This window comes from Electrona antarctica (assembly GCF_951216825.1).
Source record: "Electrona antarctica genome assembly, chromosome: 3".
Lineage (NCBI taxonomy): Eukaryota > Metazoa > Chordata > Actinopteri > Myctophiformes > Myctophidae > Electrona > Electrona antarctica.
In genome coordinates this window covers 44,384,240-44,407,798 of record NC_136808.1, presented here as the reverse complement: position 1 = coordinate 44,407,798, position 23,559 = coordinate 44,384,240, and the positions used below count along the sequence as shown (strand labels likewise).

The window sequence follows — 23,559 nt, the reverse complement described above, 5'->3', positions numbered from 1 at the left end:
CGGTGCAGTGTCAAAGGTAACTTTAAACATAGGCAGGGAAGCCTGAAAGACGACCAGACCATCTCGGTGTGGATCCTGTTAAATCCTTCTTTGCCCTAGCAGCTGGGAGCCACGGGAGAGTGCCTATGAGCCACATGCGGCTCTAGAGCAGCAGGTTGCCTACCCTGGCCCTGACAGCAGTTTGCTACTTTAACAGCAGTCTCAACGAGCAGTGTGTGTGCGTGCGTGCGTGCGTGCGTGCGTGCGTGCGTGCGTGCGTGCCGATATATGCATATATACTGATAACATTAGGGATCTCCATATATCGGCATAAAAGGGACAAGGACAGACAGATATAGAGAGCTCCATATGTGGGCAAAAAAAAGATACAGGGAGACAGACAGATACAGATATCTCGTTGTACACTAGAATGGCCACAAAAGGGACACAGACAGATGGGTTAAACGGGTGCTATAACAACGTATAATGGGTATTGCATACAATGGTGGGGTATAAAGTAAGTAGCCTTGCCGAGCCATGAGGCCCATAGGGCAGGAGCCTATCTCCTGTTTCTGTAGCGTGAGGCAGCTTGATGTACAAGTACACCCCCTGGACATGACGTTAGTATGTCGCAGAGACTTACCCCCAATCCCCTTGATGCTGAGTGTCAAGGAGGGAGGCACTGGGTCCCATTTATCAGAGTCTTTGTATGGTATGACCCGGCCGGGGATCGAACCCCGACCTCCCAGTCTCAGGGCGGACACTCTAACCACAAGTACACTGAGCTGGGTTGGGTATGCATTTCCGATGTTCATTGTTCCCAACTTGCATCGTTCCCAAGTAGGCTGGTGCCTGACAGGCACAGGTCTAGTTAAATAAATACAGGCTGTTGTTATATATCTTAGCCTTGAGTTTGAAGTCACGCTTCAAGCAAGTTCATATTACACACAGATAATATAAATTGTTGCAGTGTGTATCATTATATGAATCTGACAGTATACAATTTACATACTGAATCTTTGGTATTGTAGCTGTGATGTACAAAATGTGTGTATTTAGTTATAGCCTATACCTAGGTTATACCATAACCTTGCAGGTTAAGTGGTTGTCATTGGAAGCTTACTGTACATGTAGCTTTGCCACAGACAGACAGAGGTACTAATAATCTCAGGGAGTATAGGTCAAAACATGGCTTTCAGCCCAGTCAGGAATGATTAAAGGTCATTCTCCAATCTCATCGCGTTTATTTTTGTCCTCTCTTTCATTTCCTCTTTTTTTATTCACACCATTTGTCTCTCGGGCTCTGCTCAAAGGGACAGTAAGCATTAAGGCAATAGAGGTGATAAAAAAAAGGAATTCTATCTTTGCTTAAATGTAAAGCTGCTCTGAGGGATAGTCTACACATTTACATAAATTGTCTCTGGTTGAAGGCAAAGGCAGCTAGGGCCAGTTCACCCCAGTGAGTTACTTCCTGGGGTCAACAGAAAATAGCATAATAAGTGACTGCAAATCTAATGCACAATAAACATTTTTGGTAGCCATGACAGCCCTGCCTCTAAGGGGCCCAAATTGATGTGATTGATTTGATTTACACACTGTAGATAGATGAATGCACATTGTGATTTATTTTTTATTATGATTGTATAATTTATTTTGCAGTGGCTATAAACCTCAGTCAAAACATTAAATATTCATGCTCATCTTTGCTACTGGATCTTCAAAAAGTCTATCAAATGACACAGCAGTGTCTGTGCTTTGTGGCTCTCTCACAAGGAAAAGGTTTATTTAGTGTCTTTCTTAGCATTTCAACTGACTCATAAAATGAAATAGAGTCGGACTCATTTCTTTAAGTACAGAAACTATTTAGTGATGAAATTCTCAAATAGAATACTTTTTTCCCCCTAACTCCCTGTGTTTAATATAAGCCTAAGCTGTTTAAAATAACATTCTAATCCCTAATGTTTGATAAAGCTCTTAGAACATATTTATTTTTCTAAGTCTAATGAATTCAACACATTTCAAACTAAACCATAGACAAAACCATAGTTAAACCCAAGAAATTAATTGCGAACATGAAAGTTGTTTCTAATTTCTGAACATCGTCTGAAAATATATTTAAAAGAGAATAACAAATGTACACATTGCAAACAGAATCCTTCACCGCATGAGTGGCCTGTGGGCATTTCCCTTTAATCTTAGTCTTTTGCCCAAAGCCTGGCTCTCCATGGGTGGTTCCTTTGCATTGCTCATGGAATATGGAAGACACTCCAAAAATCACATAACAAAATGTGCAGTGGCTTCAGTGGCCCTTAAACTCGGGCATCCAAACAAAGTGCATCCAAACAAATATGGTAATACAGTATGGAATAAACACATTTTCTCTCTAGTGGTAGAGGGAAAATAAATTGATTTAATACAAAGACTGGCTGTAAACAACACAGCTGCCCATAACGATCCAACCTTTGAGAGCATCTAGTTTGTAACCACTGACCCGTAAAATAAATTCATGTAGTGAGTGAGTGAGTGAGTGAGTGAGTGAGTGAGTGAGTGAGTGAGTGAGTCAGTCAGTCAGTCAGTCAGTCAGTCAGTCAGTCAGTCAGTCAGTCAGTCAGTCAGTCAGTCAGTCAGTCAGTCAGTCAGTCAGTCAGTCAGTCAGTCAGTCAGTCAGTCATAGCGGTGAGAGACTTTGAAACCATCTATGGACAGATTCAAGAATGTTTAAAATATACATTATAACGAGAGATTCATTGGACAGTGGAAAAAGTACATCTATTTCCTTCGCTTCAGCAGAATGCAGAACACACAGTACTGTAACAGTCAAAATGATGATTATTGATTACGAAGATTAGACTCACCTTGGCGACTCTGTTGGCTACCTCCCGGCCCACCATTAGCCCCTGGACAAATGTCCGAGCTGCGATGAAAGACCTGGTGACTTGAGCCTTGAGCCTCCTGGGTATATCTCCAAAGGGCTTTAGCTGGTCCGTGTATTTACTGATGCACTCCAGGTAGTCCTCTGAGAAGTGGTATTGGGAGTTGAGTAGCTGGAACATGCGCTCCAACAGACGGGACCAGAAGTCGTTCAGCATCTCTTCCAGGTTGACGTTGCCCCCCGTGTAGTAGCGCTTCAGCTCTGTGAACAAGTCCTGAAACACTTCCGAGTTCTGTATGTACAGCTTCCCATATGTCCGTGTGAACATGTCATTCAGAGACCTCTCGGAATTGTCCAGCAGCTCCAAGAAAAACTCTGGGTAAATGGTTTGGGTGGGATTGGGGGATGGGGGGGGGGGGGGATAAAATGATACATTTGTTATTATAAAATCATGAACTGTTTGTGAAATAATTTCCATTTTCTAGTTTCGATTTAGAGTAACCGTGGGCAAAGTATTATCCAGTTCTAGTCCACATAATATAATTGTTTTAAGCTATCCTATTGTATGGCTACTTTAATTAAACATGCTTACCTACATTGTCATTTACTGTATATAATCACATTTCTTGTTTTTTTGTTGACTCAGCACTCTTTTCAAAGAACTGTGTCAAATTTAAAAGGTTAGACATTCTAAAGCACACTTTTTATTTAAAGCAAACGCGTAGCCTTGAATGGAGGCTGACTGGTGCTACTGTCATGTAGCACCAGTCAGCCTCCATGCTGTCATCTGAAACATGCTCAAGGGAAATACATTCCACTCAAAAACCTTACCATGGAAAAACTAAGTGAAACGGCCATTGAAAAACACAATGAATGGAATCTCTACACAGTAAAATCCTCAGTGTTCATTTAACTCCAACCAAAACCACAACAAAAACAAATGGAAAATTTTACACTGAGCATTTTACTGTGTATTTCTTGGTTGGAGTCTTCGTTGTTTGAATTTAAGAGACGTGCTATAATTTAAGTCCCGTCTCATGGTTCTGTCTACGTACAGTATACTGGGACAAAGCATACAGCCAATAATAGGTACTTGATTATGTGCAGAAAGTCAGTCCGAAGCATTAATAATTTAATAGCAGAAATAATGGGCCACAAAGACCATGAATGATTAATGTAAAGGTTCTGATTGCATACTGTAACAAAATATTCATAAGTTTTAGACACAGACACCAGTATACATTATCATCCTGAATAGCTTCTATTATTTCCAGACACATTTATTTCTCACAGAGACTATTTATTTGACCATCCAGGCAGCTGGCCTATAATTGAATATTGTGTTACAGTAGACTGAAAGAAAGTACAATGAATGGGCTTCTTTTTTTATTGTACGACATGAAAACAAGAACTGCTTCACTGAATTAATAGAAGGATATGATGCACTTAGTGTAGTAATGTCATTATGATGCAAGGACATGTGTCTTCATTGCTATGATTATTCACTACACAGTTGCTTCACTTGACACAAAATCATAAAGCTCGGACACGTCTCTCTCTCTCTCTCTCTCTCTCTCTCTCTCTCTCTCTCAGCACCAATACAAACCAACGCATTATTTATGAATAAACATGCTTTAAAATTGTATGATTTTCTAGAAGAAAATGCTTTTTGATTGTATCCAGATGTTTGAGCCTGTATGAATTGAAGGGAGTTTGTATGTTACACTAAAAGCTAGGACACATAAAAACAGGTGTATATCAGCAAAGGTCAATTTGTGGAACAACTGTGACAATTAAATAAATCCATGTAATACTTCAAATCAAAAATATATAAAATAAAAATAAGGTTCTAGACAAATGCAAATTACGTATACATGTGTGTATTTTGTTTGGAACTCTTGAATATGTTTCCTATTTTTCTTTCTTTCTTCCTTCCTTCCTTTCTTTCTTTCTTTCTTTCTTGATATTGAGGAGCAGGTCAACTTAAATTAACCTTTTCGGTTATTTAAATAATGCAGCTTTATTTATTGTTTATTTATCCTTTTTTATTTCTATGTGTACTTACTGTGTGAATAAAATGTTAATGGAAGTAACTAACTAACTAACTAACTAACTAACTAACTAACTAACTAACTAACTAACTAACTACTGTAACTAACAACACACAGCTGCAGCTAGTTTCAAATACAGCCTCCACATCAATTAATTAATAATGTATTTGTCAGTTTGCCTCCCTATAGCTTTCTTCTCTGCTGGATGCAGATCTCCTGAGCATCAACACAGACAATCAGCAACCACCAAAAAGACCAACAAAAGAAAAAAAAAAAACATAAGCAGCGGAGTCTCACTGAAGCTTAACTAATAGGATGCCTTGCTCCTGTGTGAAAGGCATTAACACTGCAGGAATCATAAAACATCTCCCCATGCACAAATGTCAAATATGCGGCCTCCTTTCTTCTCTGTAAACAAACAACACAGACATAATATTGCATGTTGCGCGCTCCCTAATATTAACTCTCTCGCGTTTGTAATTGCTGTGGTTTTGTTGGCAGGGTGTCATTTATGTGCACTCTTGTCTCTTGACGACAATGGTGAGCCCCGATATGGCCATGAACACACGTTTGACGTTTGTGATACTGAAAATGTGAGTAGCTCTTAAGGTATAGTGGATTAATGCTACGCTAGCCACATATGATATAGCGATTGCAGTTCCACACAGGCAGAGATCTTAAGGATTGGGAGGCCCCGTTCATGACGTCATCATTTTAATAATGAATAATAATAATAAAGGTTTTGTGTCAGTGTGTATTATCGGACTTCAAAGCACAAACAGCATACAGCACTGCCAAGTAGAAAAATACACAAAAGCAGCTTGATTAAACAATTATTTTACTTTGTCTTGAAATTACTGTTAGTGTAAGGTATAACTGGGACTAGGCAGCATAGGCTGCTATACAATGATGCAATCGCAACTCTCAGCGCTGCTAGTACAGTGAGTGCACAGTGCACACACTGGGAAATGGGAACAATTACAAACAAACAACACATGTCAACGTGACATGACAGGTCATGGTCAAGTACCTGCAGTGATTATTAGCTGCTGCCAAGGCAACTAGTGGTAAGTGGCAGTGGCGCAGCCAGAAATGCGATTCTAGATGGGCCTCTCTAAAAAAAACAATCGGTTATTTATTTATTTATTTCCCGTATTTCGGTTATATTTCGGGTTATATTGCCCCCAGAGTGACAGCCAGGCAGTTATTATTTTTACCGGCTTTAGTTAACAAGACAGACAGAGACAGACTCGCTGGAACGCTTCAAATAATGTCTCTCAACACACACACACACACACACACACACACACACACACACACACACACAAACACACACACACACACACACACACATGGCGTGCTAAACCCTGACTCTCCTTTTCCATGATGACTCTTTGCCATCAAATCTCTTAACTGTTCCCAAAATGGAACTTGTGACACACACATACCATTCATTGAGTGCACACAACTAAGCATTGGCTAGTGGCTACACACTACCAAGCATTTACAGCACAATGAAGTGAAAAATTTAAAACACAATCATAGAAATGGAACACACATGAATGACAATGACTCTGGAGAATGATCCATTTCTCCTTTTGTAAAATGACTCCGTGTAGGCCTACTTTTTCATAGTCAAACATAAAACAGCACACAAATATGCAGCTGAATTTATTTATTTTTATTTATTTTTTACTATAAACCAGCCTGCTCAAAGCCGGCTCTGTGGGTTCCGTTCATATACCTTCTACCTCCAAGCTGAAAAGAACTCCTCAATAGGATTCAGGAAAGGAGAATAAGGTGGAAGGAATAGAATAGAACAGAAAAATGTTCTAATGATGCCATCAACTGTGTAGTGGCTGAGATTGGGTTGGACCCTCTGGCTCATGGTCAAACCATGATTGAGCACATGGTCAACCACAGTTGCCCGAATCTCATTAGATATGACCGTTGTCCATCTTCTTTCTCCTCTTCCTCTTTCTATCCCTCCTCCTCCTCCTTGTCGATCTCTTCAAGGTTCTCCATTGTTCACCAAACAACAGAGGCTCTCAAGTCCCTTTATGCTGCAGTCCTGATTGTAAATGGTAAATGGTGCATTTATATAGCGCCTTTATCCAAGGCGCTTTACATAGATTGTGCATTACATTCACCCATTCACACACTCATTCATACACCGATTGCGGCGGAAGCCATGCAAGGTACCAACCAGCACATCGGGAGCAATTTGGGGTTCAGTGTCTTGCCCAAGGACACTTCGACATGTAGACAGGAGGAGCCGGGATTCGAACCGCCGACCCATGGATCATTGGACGACCTGCTCTACCTCTTGAGCCACAGGCTCATTCATTCTCATTGATCTGAATGTTTAGAGATTTGACTATTTGTGTGTTGTAGGTTGATGCTTTGAGATTTTATGTGAGAAGTGTGTGCAACAACTGAACATTGTGTGTAGTGTTTGGACAAGGACACAAGGTGATGTGTAATTGACATCAGAGTGTAAAGAAGGAAAGTCAGAGTCTAATGCAGATAATGGAGTGTGATGTAGTGCAAATTGTGTCGAGCGATTAGGTACATGAAGTGAAGGTTGTGCAAATTGTGCCAAGTTTTAGATTGTTGTGTGTTAACAATCGTGAAAAACTGTAAAACTGTCTGTCACTTCACTGTCATCTGGGGACACCCCTAAAATCATGTGGGGACCCCCTGTGGTTCCTAACCCACAGGTTGAGAACCACTGATATCCATAGCCTATGACAACAAATGTGGGCAAGGTTTCAGCCACGCACGCACGCACGCACGCACGCACGCACGCACGCACGCACGCACCACCCAACCTACATCTAAAACACATATGTTACTAATTACAATTGCTCCAGGTGACAGCCTACCAATAACATCTCGAAAAAACCTGTTCACAAGACTTCCTCAACCTTCAGACATAATGGGATTTGTCCACTGTTACTTACTACGGAGAGAGTGATCAGGGGAACACAACATTTGTACAGTACACTCTGAGAGTGAAATGGACACTGATCTTACTGTGTACCTTTCCATCTCCATTAATCAGTGTTACATCTGCCCCCATGCCTTCTACTTCTCCCTCCCTACACTATGTGTGTGTGTGTGTGTGTGTGTGTGTGCGTGCGTGCGTGCGTGCGTGCGTGCGTGCGTGCGTGCGTGCGTGCGTGCGTGCGTGCGTGCGTGCGTGCGTGCGTGCGTGCGTGCGTGTGTGCGTGCGTGTGTGCGTGCGTGCGTGCGTGTGTAGTAGGTACTAACTAGTGTATGCTCAGCCTGCCCTGCCACTGTAGTACCTGCTGTGCTGTCTGGACTCCTAGGAGCCGTTTTGTCTTGCCTCATCCTAGTCCTGACTGCCTGCATGCTCTGGTGTGTGTCTGAACCTTAGAGTATATATGAATAGAGATGGCACCCGGAGGAAACCCTGAGGCGAAATGGACATAGTGGCCGAATTTGGTATTGCAGCGCTGGGCCAAACTCATGAACGCGCTGGTCCGTTGACTATCATTGCGCACGTTCATGATGACACGTGAGCGCTGTTTCAGTGCAATGATAGTCAACAGCCAGCGCGTTCATGAGTTTGGCCCAATTAATCCCAGAATGCACTCTGTTCCTATACCCGGAAGGAGGAGTGAAATCGCCTCATGCGCTTTTGAGCAACTTAATGCAAGTGGATGGGAGGAGAAATCCTGTGCCGTCTCTATTCATATATACTCTAAGGTCTGAACCCTGGTCTAGCCTTTTTTTTTGCTGTCAGACCTTATCCAGTCTGTCTGAGTCACCAGACTGCACTTGGGTTCAATTATCCTTTTCCACGTAACAATCAGCACGTGTTGTCCATTGATAAATAAGGGCAAACAAGCCAGTCCGACCAAAAGAAGGATATTAGCGATGAACACTGCAACGAACACCGGTACGAACATATTCGTATTTTTTAATCAAACTGTCATTTATACTCGCTCGTGTGAACGTGTTATTGTATAAGCAGTTTATCTCCATGCCTCCAGTTGACATTCTGTACTAAATCAACGACCCAGCACTTTTAAATGCCATCTTATCAGCAGAAGCGATAACTGTCTACCTACAGCCACAGCACCTCCCCCCCCCCCCACCCCCCTGCACTTCAATTCCTATTAAATAAATGATCATATTGCCCCCTGTGCTCTGCTGTACAACATGTACAAAATGCTTCCGTAGGCGACAGAACTCTAAACATGGTGATTGGACTTGTCTTAAACAGGTGCATATTTATGTTATTATGTAAACAATCTTCAGTGTTAATTATAGTTTTTCTACAACAACATTTTATAAATGAAAATGAACACTGAGGATTGTACTGTGGGCTCAGGCTCCATTCCCTACCTAATACCGGTGACCCATGATCACACCTGCGTTTGTTTAATAAGAGCCTGCAGGGCTTTTTTCCCCATTTCATTTGTCCCATTAGACCTGAGTCAAGGACACATGTTTAGTTAACTTTTATTCCTTCTTTCTTTTTTTGAGTGGTGCAACCACTCCAAGGAACAGCAATGTCCGTCCTAACCTGTGACTATGTGACTATGTTTAGAGTACCAGTAGGGGCAAAAGTGGCGCTGTTGTGCCAGAAACAGATAGTGTTGCACTGTTGCCTACTAATTACACAGAGAGAGAGAGAGAGAGAGAGAGAGAGAGAGAGGGGCAGGGGGAGAGGGGAGAGGGAAGTTGCACCACTCAGTTCACACAGGTGTGATTTTTTTACTTCTATTTACACATTTCAATGGGACGTTCCTTTCCAGCTTTTCTCTGTACCTTGTGGTCTTAAATCACACTGTATGTCAATTTTCATGGTCGTGTCAGCAGCCATTTCATTGATTTAACCAGGTAGTCCTACAGTATATCAATGGTTATGGGAGCGACCTGGCCAAATTTGATTTATTTTAAAACAAAAAACAACTACAATTTGAGCCTATTTGATTGTCCATGATAAGCTAAGAGACCTTTTGCTTGTACCGTTAGTGGCAAAAGCTTGTAAATAACTTAAGACCCACACAGAAGAAAAACCTTTACCTACATGTATTTTTCCTGCCTTGATCTCCTTACCCCACCCCCTTCTCTCTTCTTCCATTTCTTTGTTTTTCTTGGAAAAAATGACATGATGGGAACTATGCACAAAAACGATGTGTCAATAAAGCTGATTCTTGATTATATGTTAGTGGAGAGATTGTTGCAAATTCTACTTTTCTTTCTTTCTTTTTTTATCCCACGATTTTGTAACCCCTTTCACTAGGAAAGACCAAACATCAGACATGAGAACCTTTTAGATGGTTTATTGAATAGATGTGGCGCGTGGACGTTTATGTACTCGTCGCATGGGGGAGGAGCATGGGACGTGAGGCATGAACGGCCACGGCAGGACAGGTGAGGGTGAAGCCAGCATGGTCATCGAAGGTCAGCACCACACGCTTTCTTGCAAGAGTGCGGTGTGCGGCTTAGATGGCCAGGGGCGGGAGGGGATGCCATAGCGGGCCTGATCATCCAAGGTCACGACCCCACGCAAGCGTGAAGTGTGCGGCTTGGGTGGTCGGGGCACGCATGACATGGGGCGCCGGCGTGACCATCCAGGGGCATCACTACTCGCGAACGTGTAGCATGCGGCTTGGATTGTCAGGTCGGGGGGGGGATGCCATTAAAGGTGCTCAGCAAGAACATCGAAGGTCATCACCGCACGCGAGCGTGCAGTGTGCGGCTTAGATGGCGCGGGGCACGAATGGCATCGGGTGCTTGATCATCGAAGGTCAGCACCACACGCTTTCTTGCAAGAGTGCGGTGTGCGGCTTAGATGGTCAGAGCACAGGTGAGGGCGTGGGGCATGAATGACGTCGACGTGAGCACAGGACGTCGGCGACAGGGATCAGTGGGGCATGAATGACGTCGACGTGAGCACAGGACGTCGGCGACAGGGATCAGGGCGTGGGGCATGAATGACGTCGACGTGAGCACAGGACGTCGGCGACAGGGATCAGCATGAATGACGTCGACGTGAGCACAGGACGTCGGCGACAGGGATCAGGTTCGAGGGGGCGTGGACCCAGGTACTTTGGCTTAGGGGTCGAGGCGAGCGCCTGTGTGATTGTGTTGGAACCCCAAAAGTATCTTACCCTCGGGTTACGAGACCATGGAGAGCTGGGCATTGTGCAGGTCCGGGGCGTTGGTGCGGATGTAGCCGTGGTAGGCCTGGGACGACCACCGGCCGAGGATCTGGATCACGTGGTCGGGAACTCCCTTGCTCGAAGCCGTGGATGCTGCTCCGATTCTGAAGGAGTGGCCTGAGAAGTGTTCTGGGGAGATTCCCGCTTTGGTGAGGACCAGGCGGAGGTGGGAATGGAACCAGGTGCGGGTGGCGACTGAACCACTGTTGGTTATGAAGAGGGGATCCGATGGTGTAGCGCGCTGGGCACGTCGGGAGAGAGAGTGGTTAGCGAGGGGCTCGTAGGGGCTGAGGAAGGCATTGAGTTTGTAGAGGAAGATGGGGGTGGTTTTACCAAACTGGTCCGTTTTGCTGTGCTTGATGGTGAAGATGAGGGAGGAAGTGCTGTGGATGGTTAGGTCGGCCAGCCTGGGATGGAGAGCTGGGTCGAACCTGGAGTTGGAGGAGGTGAACTCCGAGCATCTCAAAAACCCAAAAAGGCTAAAAGGAACATGGCCTCGAGCGTGGCGTCGGTGTGGGGGTCTGAGTAGCCTGTGCGGAGGATGTGGATGCAGCTGGTTAGGATTTCGGCTGTGAGGGGTTGGCGTTGGGGGGGGAGTTTTGGCTCGATCCTCTGGAAGCCTTTGAGTAGGAGGGTGGTCTGAGGATGTTGTATGGATGGATGGGGAGAGCCGGTTATGAGTTTTGTGAAGAAGTTGATGCCGCACAGGTAGACTCGGATGGTTGATGACCTGGCGGTTGTGGAATGGAGGTAACTGATGTAGGAAGAGAGGGTGATGAGGTCCGAGGATGGGAAGTGGACGTGGAAGAGGGTGTGGAAGGACTGGAAGTTCTTCCAGGCTGTCCAGTAGGAGGAGAGGGTGGATGGGGCAATGCCTTGCAGGATCATGTGCCGGGAGTGGGTGAGGAGGTGGTGAAACGGGTGGTTTAGGGGAAGGTCATCTCCGAAAAGGGTGGAACCGGGGTTGGTGTCGGGTCGGCTTCTGGGGCCAAGCTCCTGAATCTCTGAAAGGAAAAGCGGGAAAGAGCGTCAGCGATGGTGTTCTGGTGACCGGGGATGTGGGCTGCGCGAAGGATGAAGTTTTTTGTGACGGTTATCCAGGTGAGTCTGCGGAGGAGGGCCATGATGGGGAGTGAGGAAGATCTGCCTTTGTTGATGGTGTGCACTGTAGTGAGGTTGTCGGAGTGGATCAGGATGGACCTGCTGGCCCAGGCTGCTGTTGTTGCGCTGTTGCTGAGCTGAGCAACGCGGGTGCCTGTTTGTTGGTGCAGTTGATGCGGGTGTGAGCTTTGCCACAGAAGGTGCAGATATGAAGCATGCGGCATGAGGACATGTCGCAGCCGCCTTCGTTGTAGTTATTACATAGCATCTGGCTCCCTATGAACAGGAGCGGACGGCCGCGCCTGTCTCTGGCGTGGCTGGGGGAGGGAAGGGGTTTGGTGGAGGTGGTGACGCTGAAGAGGGAGGGGATGGTGGGGCTGGTTTGGAATGGAGCATGGGGGCGGGGTTCTGGGGCTATGAAGGTGCAGAGGGTGGTGGGGTGGGTGGGGCAGTTGCAAAGACTGCAAGCTTCGGAGGTTTTTCCTGCAAAAATCCGGCAGTATAGCTCCAGGTCGAGGGAGCCCCAGTACGTGCCTGTATTAAATTGCTGGAGTCTGGAGGCGGCCCTGGCAGAGAATTGTCGATGATACTCATAAAAAAGGCTGCCTCCGAAGCGGGCGCAAAGGTCCATGCACAGATAGAGGTGGTCATCGAGCTCTTGGCGGCGGGAAGGATAGGTGGTGCAGAGGATGTCGCGGAAAATGGAGAAGGCTAATACAAACTCGGTGGGTGTGAGGACGGAGGAAGTGGATGGGGAGAGGTCGCGGAGAGTGATGGAGACTCCTTCTACGGTGACGGATCGATGTTGGGCGGTGCTGGCGGAGGGGCGGATGAGGGAGGAAAGGTCAGTGTCCATGCCTTGGAGAATTTGGGATCGGAGGGATGGGGAGACCATGGGGGCGTTGAGGGCGATGGCTGATGGCGGGACGGGTGCTGGCGTGGCTGTAGCAAGGGAGAAGGAAGGAGGGGGGCGGGGGTTGGGGAACACGGGGTGGGGGGGGAGAAGAGACATGTTAAAGTGTGGGGCACTGGGCGCTGCTGGGGGATATCCTAGTGTGGCTGGGGGACATCCTGGGGCCGCTGGGGGACCTCCTAGGGAAGATGGAGCCTGGAATGGGAAAGATAGGTTGGACTGGAGGAGGGAGGAGGTGGGGTGGGGGGGGTGGAGGTGGGGTGCTGCGGCCTGCTGGAAATAGGAGGGAGGGACAGGTGGGGCAGAAGGGAGAAAACCAGGTGGAAGTTGGATTAGTTTTGTGGTGTGTGGTGGATGGAGGATACTGGCCGTTTGCATGGTGAAGGAGGCTGAGGTGGCTGGAGCTCCTTTGGTTGAGTGGTGGGAGTGGAGATGGTGGGCGTCTGGAGAGAATGGACGTATCTCAAAAGTCGCTGTGGCAGCGGAACGCTGCGTGACGTCACCGGAGCGGGACGGAGCCGCCGACTTTGTGTCGACGCCGCCGCGCGACGTGGCAGCCCGACGCGAGGAGTTCCCGCGACGCGACAGCGCCGCCTGCCGCGCGACGTCGTCGCCACTCGGCCGAGCGGACGCCCGTGGAGCGTCTCCTGGGCTGGGAGGATGGCGCGTGACGTCACGGCTGCGCGACAGACCCACGTTGGCTGAGGCTGCTGTTGTTGTTCCGCTGTTGCTGCACTGAGCGACGCGGGTGGACATGAGTGTTGTAAACAGGGAAAGTTTGTTTGCGGAACGGGTGAATGAAATGCCTTTGGCGATGAGGGCTCTTTGTAGGCCGACCACGGTCCAGTCTGAAGCGGAGGTTGGTACTGGTGGATTGGAGCCGCTCGGGGAGGCAACGGGATGGCTGGTTGGGGAAGCTGCTGCTGGAGCTTGGTGGCCGGGGAGACGGGACGAAGAAGTGCGGGATGGTTGGAGCTGCTGGGCTGGTACCGGGTTCTGCTGGTGATCGTTCATGTTGGGCGCGGAGGAACCGGGAGGTACGGTAACGACAGACTTGGGTCTACCGCGGCGCTGCTCCGGATTGTCGGGCACGACGTCGAGGACGGCGGCGGCGATGGCTCGGTGGGTACTGGTACCGGCGGCCACGGGTTCGGCGGCGGCGCCGATGAATAGCGCCTCGTCGTCCGAGGCGTGGATGTTCAGCAGGTGAGTACCGGGTTCGGTGGCGGCGGCGACGGGGCCGGTGTCTGGAGCCTCGTCGTCTGTATGGTAAATATTAGGCAGAGTGACCATTCTGAGGCTGGTATAAGAATTAATACGCGTATCAATTCTCTTGGCGTTAGTGTGTGCTGTGTTTACTGGAAACTGGCACACTGGCATTTTTTTAAACTTGCGTTTAAATACCCCCGGTGGTAGGTGAGGGAGGAGTGGCCAGGTTGGTTGGAGGTGGGTGAGTGGTTGGCAAGGGTGGCAAGGGTGGAGTTGGCAGTGGCAGGTGGGTTGAGCTAGGTAGTCATCTGCTTGGCCAAACCTCCCGAACCTCAGTTGTTCCAACTCCATTTTTCACCCCTGTGTCAATTATCTAATGTGATCCTGGGCTCTACACACCCTCCGCCAACCTAGTCCCCATATGTGGGGGACATGGGGAGAGCAACGGACTTGAACTCATGCTTCCTTGTGTCCAAGTTGCTCCTTTACACCTGACAGTGTGTTACTTCTTTTAACGTTATCATTCCAAATGTCCATCTTTTCTTTTGACCCCCTCGCCTCCTGCCACCCAAGGTGCCTTGCAGGATGGTCTTTGCAAGTGTTAGTGGCTGTAATGCTTCAGTTCTCACAGTGTTAAGCAGGTTATCATGTGGGCAGATGGCTTGGCTGATCTTTTGCCAGACTTCCTCGTTAGTAATATGTACTTGGGTGTAGAGGAGATACCCATGAGTGAGGGATGTGCAGATTCTACCCAGTAATATATGCCTTTGAAGTTCAAAGGGATCAAGCTCCAACAAGCTTCCCCGTCCCCAGCAAATGACACCATTTTCCCGGGAAAAGTGACCCATGTACAGTTCAGTTGAAAACATACTGTATGTTAACATATTCGGGGGTGAAATTCATGTAGTGGGTGTTGTGAAACTTTTGCCAGTCAATAATTATATCAAATTGAACATATTTTATTGAAAAAGGTTTCACAGCAAGTGTACTTAGTTTCCACCGCTGGCCGCGCACACACAGTCGCGCACACGCACGCACGCGCACGCACGCACACACACACACACACACACACACACACGCACGCACGCACGCACGCACGCACGCACGCACGCACGCACGCACGCACGCACGCACGCACGCACGCACGCACGCACGCACGCACGCACGCACGCACGCACACACACACACACACACACACACACACACACACACACACACACACACACACACACACACACACACACACACACACACACACACACACACACACACACAGCCTAGAGTCACACTGTACAAATGGTCTATGTTGCCTCTGGAAGCAGTGTAAAGTACTATAGTTTGGATTTCGAAAATAGCTGAAAATGCTAAACATATTTGAGGGGAGTTTTGAAGGCATGTGTCAAAGCCTGTAGTGTACAGGAGCCAGGCAGGGCTCTTGTTTGTTTTATCTGGAAGAGCAAATTATTACAAAAAATATTACAAAATGCTTTGATCATGACCCAAACTGTCTTTAAAGTTATAAAACATAAAACCTAACCTTACATTGCAGAGAGCTATGAAACCCTTGGAAACACAACAAAGTTTGATGGTTAAAAAAGTGTTAGTGTACAGAATGAATAGATAGAATGGTGTACAGAATGAATAGATAGATTGGAAATCATAACTAATAATAATAAATAAATACATAATACATTAGGCCATTTAACAATTTAAAGATGACAACAATAGGACAATAATGTTATCTATAATGTGGAATTGTATGACAAAAGATTGACACTAAAATGCAAGAAAACATATTACAGTATCTGATTTCATACTTTTGAAAGTTATCTGAAAGTTATCTGCAATAAACTAGAAACATTCAAATTCCTTGTTAAACTAAACCATTGAAATAGGTAGGCTAGAACAAAACTTGACCTCACAGCACTGAGAACACAGAGTGAATTCTATTACTGTACCATGACAGATTGAATTAAATACAACTACAAGTACTGCATAAAGATGGCCTGCAGCTTTCCCTGGCTCTAAAAGGCAGACATAAAAGTGCTAAATTCTCCCATGAAAGTGAAAATAGTCTATCATTCACTGAGGAAAACTCTGCAAGCGTCATCTTATAACTCACCCAGTGCCATGGGTCAGAGACTGAAAAGAGGGACTGATGGAAGGGTGTGGAGGTGAATTTTTCCAGCACACATAATTAATTGAGCTCTGCATAGGCTAATTGAGTGACAATCACTTGAATGGTCATTACCTGCATGTCACAGTCATGCAGTCATATCACTGCTTTTTGCTAAGCCTCCGCTGAGCCATAATCCTTCAAATCCTCCACAAAAATGTATATACATGAACATTGTTGAATTGAATTGAAATCAGTTCAACTTTACTTAAAGGTTGGGTCTATAATGCATTGTAATCATGATTTATAATGCATTATAATGCACTTTTATACAGGCAGACGGCGTGGAACAAACTCCAACTGTACCTTCGACAGGCAGCCTCTGTAGACATTTTTAAAGCACAGCTCAAGACCCACTTCTACACTCTTGCTTTTACATTTTTTTGTTATTTTTTGTTATTCATGTCCTCACTGTATTGCATTACTGCTATTATTTTTAATGTTTTATGCCTTGCTTTTCCTTTCTTTCTTTCTCCATTGCTCTGTAAAGCACTATGAGCTGCATTTCATGTCATGAAAGGTGCTATACAAATAAAGTTTTATTATTATTTATTATGTATGACAATTTATAGCCACATTTATAACATTTTAAGTGCTGGTCATAATGCATTTTAAGCTCAGGAGAACAGCACACGCTACAGTAGTTATAAAGTGTCTTTGTTATAAGTTGTTATGACTAATTATAAACATTTATAACGAACATTTATAACGAACATTTATAACGGACATTTATAACGAACATTTATAACGAACATTTATAACGTTATTAACACATTATACATGTGGTTATAATGCATTATAGACCCAACCTTAACATAGTCTTACCCAATGCCCAACTCCAAGCACACAAACAAAAAAGGAGAACATTCAGAAAAATATAGGTATTTCAACCTATAATAGTAGAAGAAAGGCCATCTGAGAATGAAATAAATCAATACAAATATAAAGTGTAAAACTTAAACAAATCAGTGGTAAAACTTCCTTGTAGAACACAATTGTTTTTAGATTACAACCAGAGACTTTTGGTGCCAGTCAACTCTAATTTCTATAATAAGCTTTGTTGACATTCAGGCTGTTAAACACCAATGATGATCACTTTCCCTGACCACAAAATAACATTCCATCTTTCTGAGATTCTGTGTGGTTGCTGAAGAACAGATCTGCAGCTCATACTGGTGGACTGTCTGTGGTTATTGATTTGTCCATCAAAATGACACGGCTTGTTGAATGATTGACTGTAGTGGCCTTCTGCCACTGAGAGAACTGTGGAGCGTGTTGGATTGAAAGCCACCCAGGCACCCACATAAAACTCCTAGGATTACAGTGAGGATCTATGCAATAGACTGATTCCAAGAATTCCAGCCATCACTACGTGTCAATGTGCACTTTATTTCGTAACATAATAATGCTTTTATAGACCTATTGATCAATGTGTCAATTTACTGCTTTTGCGGTAAATAGACATTTCTTTATATGGGGGATAGCTGTTTCAAAATGTTCTTACTGCACATTCGTTTCACATTCGAAACCATGCATGGTGCAAAATGTTCAGAGGGAAATAAAGAGCAGGTATCTTTTTTATATTGTTTAAAATGACATGTATTGGATTTGAGTTGGATATTGTCATTAAAAAAGCACCTAGGCAGATTACCATAATTGTAGTGTGTATGAGTCTGCAGTACATGTGGATGTAGGCAAATACTAATACTTTGAGGATTAGGAAACACATCCCATGAACGGACCAGCCTTTCCTGCCTTGTCAAAACCTCCACTTGCAAATAAGATATATTGTCTGTCTGTCTGTCTGTCTGTCTGTCTGTCTGTCTGTCTGTCTGTCTGTCTGTCTGTCTGTCTGTCTGTCTGTCTGTCTGTCTGTCTGTCTGTCTGTCTGTCTGTCTGTCCTAGCCCCCCTGCTCCTCACTGGTTTTCCCAGTTGATCTGAATTTGCACACAGACATTGACCATTGCATTATGCAGGGCCTCTCAAAGCCCTTTTTTCAATTCAACAAATGTAACGCTGTTTATCAAATTTAGTTTATTACATTTATTACTTAGACCTGTATATTTTATTCCTCCGCTTGGCTACCGCTTGGCTACCGCAAGATCACGTGACACGCAAGCCACACAGTGCAATGCATGTTGGGAAGAAGTGGTTGCGTTATGCCATAATTAGTTGCCTATCAAATTTAGTTCAGTTCCGGCCAATCGGCCATACTGTGCATGTGTTCATTCACTGGCCACAGAAAGACTTCAGACTACACTGACAGACACTCGAGTCTCGACATGCAGACACACTCCAACTTCATGCCCAGCTTCACTGATTATGATCTCAGTAAGGAGTAAGGACTCTCCTTTATGAGAAACAGGCCACCGTTAGGTATATTAATCTGTTTGCAGTCAATCGCACTAATGTCCGATTGTCCGTACTCCATTGCTTCGCTAGCCGGGTCGCGTTAAAGACAAGGCTCCGGATACAGCAAGTGCACATATGAGTCGCAGTATCTAGACCTTAATTCATATTTATGTAGTACGGCGGTGTCGTTTGCCAAAAATAGCAGATCTACAAGCTAACAACGTGTCGAGGCTTGACGTGTCGTTAGCTTGAAGATCGATTCCCCTTGCCTTGCACCGCCCCTCCCCCTTTTGGAATGCTCTCTCTGAGAGAGCTGCCGCAGAGCAACAGCATAGCAGCATCAGACACACAGGGAATAGTTCTCCCGAGTCCCGACATGGCGCATAGTGCATACTAAAGTTATTTGCAAAGTTTACAATGTTCGAACGTCTAACCAACGCGGGTGAAACAGCGAAGGCAAAAGCCAAAGATCTTACCCCACCACCACCACCATGCCAAGGTGTAGCTAGCTAGAGTAGACGTCCGTCGGCCCCCCCTCCTCCACCTCCTCCACCTCCTGGCAGACAGGCAGCTGAAAGCCTAGTCACTCACTGGTGACGTTCCGTGACGCGAGGTTACAGATCAGTCCTGCACCGAATGTGATTAAATGAACAGCAGGATAAAAACGGATCCTGAAATTTATGTTGGGAGGAAATGTATGTGCTCTGATATAAAATCCATGACCCTCCCTCTGAATGAAAATACAGAGTACCCAAGTACCCTCCCCAAGCGATTAAACAAAAATTAATCACCCTCCTCCAAAAAAATAACATTTAACTCAGTAAAATTATGCCTCAACCCCTAATCTTTATTCCTAACCTAAACTAACCTAAAATCAGTAAAAGTAGCGTTTTTCTGAGAAAATAAATTGTCCGCGGTCAGATTCGATCTTGCAGAGTAGACCATGGTCTCATAGTCCAAACGCTACCCACGCTGATAAAGGAACAGGGGTTGTGGGAGTTACTTATGTAACACCGAAACTAGCGCCTCTCGCATATATTTAGCTGGTAACACAACATTGGCACATTTATGCTATTGACAATAGGCAGCTTTGTAAGTAGTAGGTGTGAAGAGGTGTTTATGCACAATGCACAACTGCACATCCATGCATGTCATAGATTTCCAATCCATAATAGAAAGATAGATAGATAGCAGCAGCACTCGAGCCGAGGGAGTGGAGAGGAGTAACAGTCAACGAGAGTAATCTGAGTTCCCAGAAGTTTTTGCCAGCTCCCGCATTACAAACGGGAGGGGTGAGAGAGACAGAGAGAGGGCGGAAAAAACCCTTCTGGTAGCATACTTTTTAATTAATAGCGTTTTGGTGACAAACCTTGCTCAATATGAAGAAAGTGATCTGTAAGTAGCTGCTGTAGTGTGTGTGGGTAAAAAAAAAACTGCACACGCCCACTGTCTGGAACTCTGGATAGACCAATCACGATGATTAACACATAGGGGGAACAATGAGAAACTGTCCAACAGTGAGAAGTACCAACTTACCAAGTGAAAGCAACGGAGGTTAGCCAAAGTTCGACTGAATTAATAAAAGCTGTAGTAAAGCATGAATATATAAAAACTCTGACCATTTTATTATCAAAATTGAATTACCCTCCCTTGGGACTCAAAATAAAATTAGCTCACCCTCCCTCTGACTAAAATTAGAAAGGCATGACCCTCCCCTATTTTCCTCCAGACCCCCCTTTTCCTAAATTTCGACTGGTCTCTAAGAAACAAGATTTTTTTTCCAAGAAACCATGGCATTAATAAGCTGAAGACCAGGTTACCAGAAAGGATGAATACTTTCACACTGGATTTCAAAGTATAGTAAAGTTTTTAACATTATGGAATGCAAATGATTTTTACCCTTGAAGTCATCCTGAAGAGTGACAATCTGTTGAAGTGTTCCTTCTATCTGGACTAATTAGAGTAAATAATTAATATGATTAATAAAGGTGACCTTTCTGCAGCTCTGACAATGCATTATCTGCAGAAATAAATGAGCGGTGCTCATATATTTATTTCACTTCATTATACGACTTGCACACACTAGAGGTGGTTCATTTTTCACTGGGTCACACAATGGAATCTCTAATTCCAAGTATGGTTAATCAATATCCAAGCTCATATAAAGATCCAACCTTCTTGAATGACCAGAGGTGTGTGTACATAGATAATGCGCAAGCACGCGCACACGCACGCACGCACGCACGCACGCACGCACGCACGCACGCACGCACGCACACACACACACACACACACACACACACACACACACACACACACACACACACACACACACACACACACACACACACACACACACACACACACACACACACACACACACACACAAAATTGTAGTGTACAAAATGCCTATATTTTAACCATAATAAATGTAATACATACTATATAGGTTGTTCAAAATTCAAAAAAACAAAAGAAAACATGGCTCTAATCTCCCCTGTTACCATCAGTCATCATTGTACTTGGTACATGACAGAAAGATCATGGGGTCACCTAAATCAATATGGTTCTAGTTCTATGGGGCATTAATGTGCATGCCAAATATTGTGTGCGCATGACACTTTTCTATACTTTTATATATAGTATTATTCTGATTATTCACTTCGGTGAAAGATGAAAATTCTAATGATTAAAAACAACACATTTAGGCAGATTCCTTCATCATGCCTTTGTCTTAACAATTTGGTGGCACTCTGTATCACCAACATTGCCAAAAAAAAGCATTCTTCCTCCTGGGAGAATGAATGTGCACAGCATAATGTCATGGCAATCTAGCCATTACTTAGAGATGTGTTGGGTCACAAACAGACAAATAAACAGACACACAGGGTTGAAAACATAATGTAGAAATAATAACCATCATCCAATATATAGCTGTTCCTTTTTTTTAGTGCTGCTAGTGGAAAGCTCTATGACTTCCAAACAAGACCACTACTGTACTCTACTCACTTAAAATATTACTGTAAATATTACTGGTTTGCAATGGAATTTGCAGTGCCCCTTCAGAATCAGAAGCAGCTTTATTGCCACATCACAGCTTTACAGGAGGTCATGGTAGGAAAAGAAAAAAGGTTTGAGTGCTTTTATCACAAAAAGTACAGGTTTCTTCAAGGTTTTTTCTACTGTGTGGGTCTTAGATATTTACAAGCTTTTGCTACAAACTGTACAACCGAAAGGTCTGTTAGCTTATTCACAAGCTTTTGCTACAACCTGTACAGCCGCATTTAAAAAAAATAATAATAATAAAAAAACTATTTACACAGTACCTGAGATACCTAAAGGTGTGTGAGCATATAGCCGCTGTGTACTGTGCATACAATGTAGGCTACCTCAAAATCCAAAATAGGCAGATCGCTATGATACTTGCTGATTCAGAGGATGAACTCTACATATTTTGATACCCCCTTGACTCTATTGTCTCAGGCCAAGATGTGCAGGGATTACAAGATGCATACAAGATGCCAACAATTGTTGTTGATCATCCTTATTAATTAATACTTTCACACTTCCTCAGCTCAAAATATCTTTAGAAAACATAACTTATATTAACAATGGATGATATATTCCGCCATTTTGTGCTCAGTAATTCATAGCCAGAGCTGAGAATTCATTGCATTAAATACCTGGAGATGAAGGTGAGAAAAATCTCCCCTTTGTTTGTGCTGGAGGCAGGCAATTGCAATAATTGCCTGCCTGCAACCACTCAGACCATAATTGTTGTGGTCTGAGTGTTTGGCCACAAGAGTAAAGGAAGAAAGACATTGCTGCAGCCACATTTAAATTTGATGTCTATAACAGTGGAAAAGAAAGTTGAATATGGCCACAATCCATCACTTTTCTAATTTCACTGCACCGGCATATGAGCCATGATTTGCAAAAAACACATTTAGACATATTTAAAAACACTTCAGCCTATCCCCAAATGTCCATTATGACAGACTTCCTGGATGTCTTTTGTCACAGAACAGAACATAAGAGACGTTACACTAAGGGCCGATTCATACTCCTATTTTAGAGCCGGATAAAAGTCGGTTCGGCTCTGTAGAGCCTACAATGTGACGTCGTTTGAGGTTCGGGGGGGGCGGGGAACGTCTTAAGGTCGGCTCTTCGGTGCTACTGAAAACTTCTGACGAGCCGAAATCATTTCGGCACTACAGGTAAAATAGGAGTATGAATCGGCCCTTAGACTAGGATCATTTTAACGGATGGATCTGTTTTAAAATTTGGAATTGACATGAGAGAACAGACGCAATGCAATGTCAGATGATGACAGTGATGCCGTGATATAATGGAAGACAAAATTCGACTTGACGTGATTTTCATATTGGCACACCAATGTCAGTTCTGATGATAAGTATTATAAATGATAGGTTTCAGATTCAACATGTGTATTGCTTACACAAGTATGCATGTGTGGCATGCTCTGTCAGACTGTGCTAACATTGTCCAACAAATATAATATAAACACAAACAAGATATAATAAATCAAGACATAATGATGAGTACTTACTGTAGCAGCAATAAGTAATAAAATGTAACGAGTATCAAGTGTGTAAAGTGTATCAGTGTGCACAGTGTGATAGGTGTGTCAAAATAAACATATTAGTGTGCTCTTCCCCTTCTTACCGAGGTACAATATCGTTGC

General features: G+C 44.4%; 1 protein-coding gene across 1 annotated transcript in view; it reads right to left on the bottom strand.

Moving 5' to 3' along the window:
* Window positions 1-23,559, bottom strand: part of LOC306920227 (glypican-6-like) — a gene marked incomplete at its 3' end in the record, with an annotated part of 183,621 nt that overhangs the window by 72,900 nt on the left and 87,162 nt on the right. Inside the window, exon 3 of the mRNA XM_079496915.1 lies at window positions 2,835-3,226. Coding sequence (XP_079353041.1) covers window positions 2,835-3,226 — 392 coding nt within the window. The remainder of the gene's footprint in view (window positions 1-2,834; window positions 3,227-23,559) is intronic.